General features: G+C 40.7%; 1 protein-coding gene and 1 pseudogene across 1 annotated transcript; one reads left to right on the top strand and one right to left on the bottom strand.

Annotated features, from left to right (window-relative positions):
- Positions 1-516: 516 nt before the first annotated feature.
- mb (myoglobin) lies at positions 517-8970 on the bottom strand. Its single transcript, XM_088342634.1, is given in 5 exon segments — positions 517-592; positions 594-659; positions 6502-6646; positions 6649-6704; positions 8888-8970. Coding segments are annotated over 5 exon segments (426 nt in total).
- LOC148361833 (U2 spliceosomal RNA) lies at positions 5475-5564 on the top strand (annotated as a pseudogene).
- Positions 8971-12524: the final 3554 nt, after the last annotated feature.

Here is a 12524-nt window from a genome sequence, read left to right on the forward strand (position 1 = left end):
TGACTTGACAAAAGTAAGTACTACTTATAATTGTATATAGTTAGATAACATGATGTCCTGCGACTGGCTGGCAACCAGTTCAGGGTGTCCCCTGCCCACTGCCCTAAGTTTCACAAGCCCTAAGATTTCAGCACCCCCGCGGCCCAACTGAGGATAAGCGATGCAAATAATGGATGGATGGATGGATAGATAACATGAATACATATACTGTATGTGTAAACAAGTTATGTCATTTTTTCTTTTTACCTTTGTTTTGACATGATTTAGGCTGGTCGGGCGGAGTAGTAGGTGGATGCATGTGGTGAGATGTCTTCGAATGAGGATTAAAAAGAATCCACACCCTTTTCAATGTTTTAACCCCGACCCATTTTCATACATAGTTTTAACGTTTAATTAGTCATCAATTTCAAAATGTACACATTAAAGATTTCATGCTTTGGGAAGTAATTTACGACATCCAATCTTTGTTTGAAAATAGCAGAGCAACACACTTTTTAAACATTGCACAAGCTAACATTAGCCCGGAAAACCAAGTTCTTTGTAGCCGGTTTCAATGTCGGCAATGACGACGTCCATCACGTTGTTAAAAGCTGTCCAGTCCTGTTTTCTCTTGCAAGATTTTTACGATCACTTTTGCGATCAGCTGTGAATGAAGTAGTTGACCCTTGTTAGTTTATCTACATATAATTGTATGAAATGGGGTGGGGTCTAAAGTTTCCAGGACCGGTGACACAAAAGATTGATAGAATCAATTTACAGGGGAAAAAAATCCTTGAAAGTTGACCATAGTTGGTCATAAAATGACCAACCTAGTACTTAAATTAGGGGTGACCCACCTCTTTGAAGATGAGAGCTACTTTTGTTACTGGTTAGTACAAAGGCAACCAGTTTGATATGCATTTCTAAAATGACGACTTATCACATTATTACTATGGTTATTTTGTGTGTTATTACCAGGTTGTAATGATTAAAAGTTGAGTTAAAATGGGCTCAGTCAACCACTAAAACATCATGTCAGTTAGAGCTCAAATTTCCTAGAAAATTGCAATGAGCCATCACTGTTGAACTATTTTTAGAACCTGTCCGCGGGCTGCTCAGGTGTTCTTAGTGGGTTATCTGGTGCCCGCGGGCACAGCGTTGGAGACCCGTGGGGTAGATCAATAAGATATGACTTTTAAGGTGTCTTGTACAAAACAACCCAATTTTGTGGATGTATATATTATATGACACAATTTGGGCGTTTTTTTGTGGATGTTTTAAAATAATGTTTGCAAAAGGAGAGTGTGTGTGTTTTTGACCACTAGATGTCACTGCATTGTTTTGTGCAACTGAAAATTAGTCCTTAAACGCACAAGGAAGAATACAAACTACCAAGACTTAAAGTCTGTATGTTTGTTACTTAGTTTAATTACCCCAGCCTTTTTGGGTACCTGCTGCAGCAAGATGACGGACAATTATGTCGGCTCCCTTTGGGTAACGCTCATGTTATGTAAAATAAATGTAATGTATTTCCTGCCCTATGAATATTTTTTACAAATGCACGTTTATATGATAGTTCATGTACTTCTGCTTATATTTTAAATGAACATAATATTTTTTAGTGAATACGTTTTTTTTTTAACCACAAGACTACAATTAATCATATACACGACAAGAACCTATAGATAAAGCTCCTTTTTCTGAATATAAATAATAAAGCTTTCAAATTGTATTTTCAATAAACATCAGGAATGATGCATCTTTTACGTTTATTATCAAACAATTTTTTTGCTGACTTGCTGAAAGTTTTTACTTTTTTACTTTGAAGAGATAAAAAGTGAAAGCAAGTGAAAGCAAGCACCTTGACATGGAATAGTAAGTATTCAATATGTGCATACTATATTTACAATGATCATATCAGAATATCAGAATACTTAATTGAAACACATAACATTATAATTGGACGCGATTTATTTTCGATGTGATGTAGTATTCTGTTAGAAAAGAATCATGGAAATCATTTCAGATTCAGATTCAGATTCAGATCTACTTTATTGTCATTCTAGTACACGTGTATACAGAACGAAATGTCGATACATCTGACCCGCACAGTTTCCTTGAATGTACAGATATAAATAAAATGTTGTATTGAGTTGTAGTATTGAGTGCTAATAATATACTAAATAATTATGGCTATGTATAGTATTTTACAGTAGCGCAAATAGTGCAAGAGGAGTAGCCAACCAGATGTGCAAGATGGGCAATCAGGTAAACAAGTCAAGTAAACAGAACAATAACACTGTAACAATAACACTGTAAGTACGATAGTGCAGACAAACAGATGTGCAAGGAGTGGCTAGCTATACAGAACTGCCAGTAGTGCAAAAAGTCAAACAGAACCCACAGATGTACAGATTAGCAGCAGTTTAGATTTACTATGTGTTTGAGTGACCATTTAACAGTCTAATGGCCAGGGGGACAAGACTATTGTGGAACCTGGTGGTCCTGCACCGCACACTGCAGTACCTCTTCCCAGAGGCTAGCAGAGTGAACAGTCCATGATGGGGGTGAGAGGGGTCCTTGATAATGTTCTTAGCTTGGGATAGGCAGCGCTTCTGGCCAATGTCCTGAATGGAGGGAAGAGAAGTCCCGATGATTTTCTCTGCTGTCCTCGTCACTCTCCTCACACTACCCCAGTCGGTAGCGCTGCAGCCTCCACACCACACAGAGATACAGCTGGTCAGGATACTCTCTATGGTGCCCCTGTAGAATGTGATGAGGGAGGGTGGGGGCAGGCGGGCTCTCCTCATCCTCCGCAGGAAGTACAGGCGCTGCTGTGCCCTCTTAACCAGTGATGCAGTGTTCACGGACCAGGTGAGTTTGTTTGTGATGTGCACCCCTAGGAACTTGATGCTGCTGACAACCTCCACAGCCTTGTTGTTGATGAAAAGTGGGGCATGGTTGGGCTGTTTTTTTCTGAAGTCGACAATGATCTCTTTAGTTTTGTCAACATTCAGGACCAGGCTGTTGTCCCTGCACCAGCCCACCAACTGCTCCACCTCCTCTCTGTAGGCCAGGTCGTTGTCGTCCCTGATGAGGCCCACCACGGTTGTGTCGTCCGCAAACTTCACGATGTGGTTTGTGGCGGACCTAGGGACGCAGTCGTGTGTCATCAGGGTGAACAGCAAGGGGCTCAGGACACAGCCTTGGGGGGAGCCCGTGCTGAGGTTAATGACATCGGAGATGTTCTGACCAATCCGCACTGACTGGGGTCTGTCAGTGAGGAAGTCCAGCAGCCAGTTGCGCAGGGGGGTGTTGAAACCCAGGAGTCTCATTTTGTCTACCAGGTGTTGTGGGATGATGGTGTTGAATGCTGAACTGAAGTCCAAAATGTTATTTCTTATTTTTGTGTGACCATTACTGAAACACCCAAGGCACATTTCTGGGGGGTAATGTACTAAGCGCAGGGGGTGCTAAAATGTTAACAAATTAAATCAGTCAGTTGGCTAGTAACATTTTGACATTCTAATCCAACAAAATCCATGCAAACGCTTATCTTCTGTAGGGTCGCGGGGGTGCTGGAGCCCATCTCAGCTATCTACGGGCAGTGGGCAGGGGACACCCTGAACTGGTTTCTAGCCAGTCGCAGGGCACACAGGCACAGACAACTTACTCGCTCATTCACACCTAGAGACAATTTCGACGGGCCAATTAACCTGACATGCATGTTTTTGGAATGTGAAACCGGAGTACCCGGAGGAAACACACGCAAGCACGAGGTGAACATGCAAACTCTACACAGTAAGGTTCGATTTCATGACCTCAAAACTGTGATGCAGACGCGCAAACCACTCATCCTTTGTGCTGCCCGCTTTACAATGAATGTCCCCAAAATGTGTAGGAATCAACCGATATGGGGTTTTCAGTGCCCATACCGACTATTAGTAAGAGCAGGCCGATAACCGACATTTGGAGATGATATTCATTTGCGGTGAAACTTTAAAAGTTGGCAAAAGGAATTTTTTAATGATAAAAAAAAAAACACAGAAAACTTGTTACAAATGAAAAAAAATAGCTTTTTAAAACCTTTTACAGTAAATAGATTAGAATTTCAACTACACTAAGATGACTTATCTTTCACTCAAACCAAAAACTAACAGTGCAGAAAAAAGCAGCATATGGTATAAAGGTACACAAAAACTTGAATAGCTTCCTATTTTTTTTTTACAATAAACAAATAAAAATGTCAATACAACCAACAAGACTTAAGTTGACTTAAAACAAAAAGTGCATCGAAATCTCAACGGAGCTCGCAAATTGAAAAGTGTGGGCACTCCTGTTTTAGAGCAAGATTAACAAGCTAATGGTATGGTAACAGCTAATCACTTATCTTTCCATGTTAGCGTGTATTTTCTGCCCCCTCTCAATCACAAACACACACGCTTGATTGATGAACTCATGTTATGATAAGAGTTAATATACTTTCTCAGTCTCCACCTGAACCTGCTTCCCTAAAAAAGTAAGCTAAACTTGTTACTCTATTTCTTAATCACACACACACTTTTTTACGGATTTTGTTTGGCGGTTTTTCCAAAGTAGTATTTGTAGTCGTACTTCTGTAGACTTTTTGTCTTATTTTCATACTAGTATTTTTGTTGTATTTCTGTAATAATACTGTATTTGTATTTTTGTATTATTTCTCGGGTAATATTTCTGTAGTCGTATTTTTGTATTATAATATTACTGTAGTTGTATTTTTTAGTATTTCTAAAGTTTTTTCTTATTTTCAGAATGAAAGCAAAATCATACAGGAGGTCCCTTTTTTTCAGCACTAAGTTTGATATTTTGTTTTGACGTAATGTTGTAGAATTTTGTTGTATTTCTGGAGTAATAACAGCGAAAAGTTGGCACAAAAAACATGTTTTACTAGTATTACTTTATTTGCTAATGTCATAATATTTGGACCAGTTTGGCTTGGAGGGCCATTTTAAAAAGCCTTCGGGGCAACATGAGGTCCACGGGGCGTAGTTTTTCCACCTCTAAGTTTAGATCTGTCTTTTGTGACTGCAGTCTTGGTAGAACAGTGGTCGGCAACCTTTTCTGTATCATCAACAAGCCGTATAATATCATTCGTAATTATGACATTGATGATAATTATAAAACCAAGTATAAATCCTACATGTAATCACTAGACCACCAGGGATCTTGATAACGACATTCATCTTTACACTTTTTTACTCACACAACTCAGTTGTACAACATTGTTTTGGCGGAACTCTTTCCCATAATGCTCCATTACAATTTTGAAAAGGTTGCACCATGAATCAAAATAGCGTGGTGATAAGATAAAATGCAATGCCATTTCCACATGCATCTATAATCTCAGTAGTAGAATATTGTAATCAGTGCTTTAGCACTGGTGTTCCAGAGCTCTGACAACTAAGCAGTACTTTTTGGTGGCTGTGATTTTAGGACTGTGGACTTAACGGCCGATCTTTGATTTTTACAATCCGGAGATGGAATAAGAGCTTGCTCTGTCCACTCCACGCATCGGCCCGGTATTGCAGTACCTCCGGTAACGGTGCATTCGCAATGATCGCAGCAAGGCTTTAGGGCTAGGACCTTAGCTTGGCCTTTCGGCTGAGAGTAAGTGTCCCGGCTCCTAGGCTTTGTAGCGTATTATGAACTAACCGATAATGGATAATGGATAATGAATAACGAAGATAGAACAATAACCCTTAAAGCCCCCCCAACCCCCCCCCCCCCACCTCATCGATTAGGTTTTGTTTCCCGATGAATCCAGTGCTGAGCAAATGAAAGAGCATTGTTGTTAATGTTAATCCAGCTCCAGACTTCCTGTGCGGAGTTTGTATGTTCTCCCCGTGCTTGCGTGGGTCCTCCCACATTCCAAAAACATGCATTTCAGGTGAATTGGCCGGTCCAAATTGTCCCTAGGTGTGAATGAGCGAGTGAGTTGTCTGTCCCCGTGTGCCCTGCGATTGGCTGGCAACCAGTTCAGGGTGTCCCCTGCCCACTGCCCGATGATTGCTGGGATGGGCTCCAGCACCCCCGCGACCCTACTGAGGATAAGCGGTGTAGCTAATGAGATGGGAGATGTTGTTAATAGCTAAACTCGTTCTTATGATGCTCCATTACAATTCTGTATAATGTGGGCACAATGAGTGTAATTGTAAGATCAACTTCAATGCTTTTCCTTGGTCATCTACAAACCCGGCAGTCTAATGGTTAGGATTCGGTGCTGTCACTGCCGGGATCAAGGTTAAATTCCCATCGCATCCAATGCTGAGCTAAGGAGGTCAGCGATATTCTTCGATTGATCAATCATAGCTAAATTATCTTGGTATACTATCGTAAAACTGCGGTAAAACACGCACCCAAACTTTATGGGTATATATTATGCGGAGGAATCAAACGACCCACGGTCCGATGCTGGTCTGAGGCCGGGCAGTTGCTGACCACTGTGGTGGAACCCATTTCTACCGTATCTTGTAATTGATGAGTGCTATCTTGTGTGTGGTGGCATGAGTCTTGGCCAGAGGCTTGAGGATGTGGGCGTCGTTGCCTTCAGCCTTTAGCAGCTCTCCCAGTTTGGTAAGCACTGTGACACCATGGGCAGATATTGCCTGGTTTCCAGCCAGGGCTTCTTTGGCAATCCTTCAAACTTGGGGAACAGCTTCTGGGTATCAGGATGCTCGATAAAAAAGCTAGAGGGGAAAAAATGATAATAGTTTATAAAAATGATACGGTGCCTTGCAAAAGTATCCCCCCTCCAAGAATTTTTTTACACTTCAAACTTATAGATAAAAAATATTTTTTAAAAATCAACAACATTTGAGTCATAAAAAGAAAAGAAAAAGAAACCAAATGCATCCAACATTTTATATTATGCAAAAAAAGGAAAAGAAAAGCAGGTTTTGCAAAAATATTGCCCCCTAAATGAATTTCGTTGTGCTGTGATCACAAATCTTTTGGCAATGTCTTGAAGAAGAAGAATTCCCCCTTTCCTTCTTACAAAACAGATCAAGTTATTCTTATGCCAAACGAGACGCGTTGCATTCTGCCTAAACAGTTCGATTTTAGTCTCATCTGACCAGGCCACCTTATTCCACATGTCATCTATGTCTCCCATGTGGTTTCTTGCAAACGCCAAACAGGCAATTTTATGGTACTGTTTTAGAAGGGGCTTTCTTCTTTCCACTTTTCCATGAGGGGCCGATTTATGCAGAATACGACTGATAGTAGTCTTATGCACAGATTGTTCCACCTCAGCTGTGTTTTCATGCTGGTCATCCAATGTGATCATGGACCACTTAGTTGCTTCTCTGTATAATTTTCTCCTTGTTTGGGCCAAAGGTATGGAGCAGGGTTGGCGAACAACTTTGACACAAAGAGCCGAAATTTTTAACCGTGAGAGTCAAAGGGCCACACCACGCACTGGCCTGCCTTAGACGTAACCTTTGTGTCCAAAGCAGGATAAAAACAACAAATCTGCCAAATTGATTTCAAAATATTATTTATTATTTGTTATGAACTCTGATAGATTCAAGTGTGTTTTAAGAAGGAAAAAAAAACTAAACGTGAAACGAAGCAAAGAGCCACAGTATATAGAAAATAAGATGAGGCAAAGCCGCATTCTTATTGGCCAAGGCTCTAGAGCCGCGTGAGTGCCACCTCTGGTATAGAGGGACGGCCAGGTCTTGATAGGTCTGCAGTGCTTTTGATACTATTGCTCGTACAGTCATTTGGGAGATGTGTAAATGTTGTGAAATCTTGCATCCAATTCCCGATTTAAACTTTTCTATAACTTTATCCCGGACCTGCCTAAGTGTGTCCTTTGTTCTTCCTACCCTTTCTGTTCTCCAGTGTCTGCTTTCACAGACTTCTGAGCCCATCGCAGAGGAGGTGCATTTAAACTAAAACTTATTGCACTCTATTTGTCATTGTTAGTCAATTATTCAGATTCAGATTCAGATTTACTTTATTGTCATTCGTGTACACGTGTATACAGAACGAAATGTCGATACATCTGACCCGCACAGTTTCTTTGAACGTCAGCCGGGATAGATAAGATTAACCATGTCTTCGTCAGAATTTTAGCGCAGCAGTTCGTCATCTCGCGGTTCGATGCCACTTCCAGTTGTTAAATGGTCCAGTTTATTGTCCAGAGAGCGAACGTTGGAGAGGAAAATGGATGGGAGAGGCGTTTTGCAGGGTTTAGCCTTTAGCCTAGCTGTTAGCCCGGCCCGACAACCTCGCTTCCTCGTCCGGCGGTCACGCCGCTGTCTTGCCACTCTGCTTCGCTGCTTTGTAGGCCGCTGGGTCATGTTGACATTGCAGTCCGTGGCTAATAAACACTCCCGAGTGGTCGTAGCACCGAGCGCTTGATGTCTGGATGATCGCATATCCAGCAAAAAAAACTGCGATCGTATCTTAATCTGCAGTTTGATCCGACTTTATGCGCCGTCAAAACTGAGTCGAAGACTGGGTCTTATGGCCGACGTGTAAAAAACTGTTGCGAGCCGATGTAGCCGCAGCCGAACAGGGGCGCCGCCATATTGAATATGTCGACATTGGATCATTTAGAAATCATCAGAGAACTTCTGGAGTCAGTTGGCTGAGCTGAGAGAACAAGGAGCAATATTTTTTAAACAACTACTAAAAACACTTTTTTTTCTCGTTGTAAATATAATATAAAACATTGAAATTAATTGCTTCCACTTCACGATTGTGTCTCACATTTTAATTCTTATAAAATATTTTCGATTTTGTAGCTTTAAGTTTGAATCGCGAAATGTGGCAATATAAAAAAAAGTTCATGAGTGGGGGTAATACTTTCACAAGGCTTTGTAAACATCTGGTGCAGCTTCTTATTCTAAAAGCAACTGACCGAGTCATAACCAGACCTCCGTATGTGCTCAAATCAGCCCCCACAGGAGCCCAGAATTTGAGAATTGTGTCAAAGTCATCCATGACTTAAGGATATGTTTGAAGAAACTGTGTGGGGAGAAGATTAGAGAGCACTGGTGAATACAAAGCTAATTGGGAGGGAATTCAAAGGGAAACAAGGAAGAAAACTAAAGACTATCCTTTTGTTCCAGTATTGCGTTCAATGGCCAGCAGCCAATAAGCGTTGCATGAAAGTCATTATGAATACATTAGCTCTGCTTTGACCTCAATGCGGCTGCATTGTGTGCTCAAAACCATTTCACTTTTTGATCCTTTAAGGCAGGGGTCTCAAACTCAATTGCGTTAAGGGCATTTTGAGCTAGGGTCTGGGTTAGGTTGGGCCAAATGGGGTTTTCCACAGAAACAAAATCGCTGATAAAAACAAACCGCGGTTCTTAAAGGGACAGTGTGTAATCTTTGACCACTATATGTCGTCTCATTGTGTAGTGCAGGGATGCCAAACTAATTTCAACTCTGGGGCCATACGATAGAACAAACATTCTGTCGGGGGCCGGACTAGTAGATTAAAGAGAGATAAAGTAATAAGCGAAAGAGGGAGGGAAAAGAAGAGAGAGGGCGGGACAAAGAAAAAGAGAGGAAGAGAGCGTGAGAAACAAAAGAGATAAAAAGAGAAGTCGTGAGAGAGGGGGAAAGAAAGGGAGAGGAAGAAAGAAATGCATAAAGAAATAGAAAGACAGAAGGAGAGAAAAGAGAAAAGAAAGCGTGAAGGGTAGGAAGAGAGAAAGAGAAAAGAGAGAAAAGGAAAAAAATGAAGTTAGAGCAAAATAAGTTAAAAAGACACAGAGAGACAAAGAGCAACAGAGGAAGCGAAAAAGAGAGACACAGAGAGTGAAAGAGACAGACAGGGAGTGGGAGAAAATGTGTGGAAGAGAGAGAGAGAGAGAGAGAGAGAGAGAGCGAGAGAGAGAGAAAAAAATAAATACAAGTACTGTACAGTGTCTTTGTGAGAGGCACCTGGTTTTGACAACATCAAGTTGACATATTTCAACCTGCAGCTTGTTTTTCTCTTGCGCTTCTCTGAGTGTTGTCTCGCGGGCCGGATTCAATCCCTTAGCGGGCCTGATCTGGCCCGCGGGCCGCCTGTTTGACACCTGTGGTGTAGTGCAACCAAAAACAAGCGCTACAGAGTACGAGGAAGAACATAAACTACAGAGACTGAAACTGATTGAAAAAGATCATTGTTCTCCTTAGTTTTTTTTATCCAGCCTTTAATGATGAAAGAAAAAAAGAAGAGACAAAGAAAAGAAAAAATATTCTAAAGAAAGCAGAAAAATAGGGGATGATAAATAAAAAATGGGCAAAAATTAAGCAAAAAAAGAATAGGGAAATTAAGTATAAAATAAATTTAGGGAGAAAAAAGCAAAACATCAGACAAAATGAAAATGAAAATGAAAATGAGAATGAAACGAAAAATTTGGTAAAATAAAGCAAAAAATAATTGAAAAATAGCAGAAAGAATAAAAATAAAGGTAAATGAGGGGGAAAAAAGAAGAAGAAAAGAAAAATGTAAATGTCCAAAAGATTATTTTTCTTCTCTTTCTTTTTTTTCTCTTCATTTTCTTTACTTCTTTCCTTTTTTCTTTGTTTTCTTGTATCTCTTAACATTTCTTTTTTTTAATTGTCTTTTTGTTTGCTTTTGCTTTTTCTTCTCTATTTTTCTTTCTTCTGCCTTCTTTTTTTTTTGTTTTTGTCCCCTATCATCCTGAGGTACACAATTAGATTACGAGACCCCTAATTTAAGGCCCATTTTCTTACAAATCTTAAATCCTTAAAGGTGGGGTGAGACATTTGAAAGCTTAAGGCTGCAATCATGACCATAAGCTGGGAGATGGAAGCAGGGTAAGACATGATTTGCATGGATTTCTTAGATGCGCTTGAATAAACTCTTCTCTGTTTATCTTTTTTGGGGGTTGTTCTGCTTCGAACAGGCCTGATAAAAGTAAGATAAAAGCAGATAGGCACAATAGAGGATAAAGCATAAGGGTTCTTTGAACTGAGTTGGCCATTGTTAACACTCACTTAATAGCCTAAATATTCAACTGTTTAAGGACACTTCAAATTACGCATCCCACCTTCAAGTGAAGTACTTTCCAAGTTTTTAATATCAAAACTTTCCTGCTGTAGATAAAAATGTTTCTTCTGCGGTATCCAGTTCTTCCTGACATGACCTCTCCGTATATACTGGACTGTCTCAGAAAATTAGAATATTGTGATAAAGTTCTTTATTTTCTGTAATGCATTTAAAAAAACAAAAATGTCATACATTCTGGATTCATTACACATCAACTGAACTATTTCAAGCCTTTTATTATTTTAATATTGCTGAATTTGGCTTACAGCTTAAGAAAACTCAAAAATCCTATCTCAAAATATTAAAATGTCATGAAAAAGTATACAAGTAGGCTATTCAACTAATCACCTGAATCATCTAATTAACTCGAAACACCTTGCGAGGGTTTCCTGAGCCTTAAAAACACTCAGCTTGGTTCAGTAAACTAAATCACTGCTGATCTGACTGCTGTCCAGAGGACCATCATTGATACCCTCCATCAGGAGGGTAAGACACAAAAAGAAATTTCTCAAAGAGCAGGCTGTTCACAGAGTGCAGTTTCAAAGCATATCCACAAAAAGTCTGTTGGAAGGGAAAAATGTGGCCGGAAACGCTGCACAACCAAGAGAGATGACCGCAGCCTTAACAAAATTGTGAAGAAGAGCCGCTTCCAGAATTTGGGGGAGCTTCAAAGACAGTGGGCTGAAGCTGGAGTCCAGGTATCAAAAGCCACAGTTCACAGACGTGTCCGGGAAATGGGCTACAATAGCCGTATTCCCATGGTCAAGCCACTTCTGAACTCAAGACAACAGAAGAAGCGTCTGACTTGGGCTATGGAGAAGAAGCACTGGACAGTTGCAGAGTGGTCCAAAGTCCTCTTTTCAGACGAAAGCAAGTTTTGCATTTCATTTGGAAGTCAAGGCGCCAGAGTCTGGAGAAAGGCTGGAGAGGAGCAAAATCCAAGTTGCTTGAAATCCAGTGTGACGTTCCCACAGTCAGCAATGGTTTGGGGAGCCATGTCAGCTGCTGGTGTTGGTCCACTGTGTTTCATCAAGTCCAGAGTAAATGCAACTGTGTACCAAGAGATTTTAGAGCACTACATGCTTCCATCTGCTGAAAAGCTCTATGGAGATGAGGATTTCATTTTCCAGCATGATCTGGCACCTGCCCACAGTGCCAAAACCACCAGTAACTGGTGCACTGACCATGGCATCACTGTCCTTGATTGGCCTGCTAATTCCCCTGACCTGAACCCCATCGAGAATTTGTGGGGTATAGTTAAGAAGAAGATGAAAGACACCAGACCTACAAATGCAAATGAGCTGAAGGCCGCTATCGAAGCATCCTGGGCATCAATAACACCTCAGCAATGCCACAGGCTGATTGCCTCCATGCCACGCCGGATTGATGCAGTAATCCGTGCAAAAGGATTCCCAACCAAGTACTGAGTGCATCAATGGACATTTTCAAATGTTTGATTTAGTTTTGCTGTTATAAAATTATTTTT

This window comes from Urocampus carinirostris, chromosome 8, assembly GCF_059441175.1.
Source record: "Urocampus carinirostris isolate Australia breed hairy pipefish chromosome 8, RoL_Ucar_1.0, whole genome shotgun sequence".
Lineage (NCBI taxonomy): Eukaryota > Metazoa > Chordata > Actinopteri > Syngnathiformes > Syngnathidae > Urocampus > Urocampus carinirostris.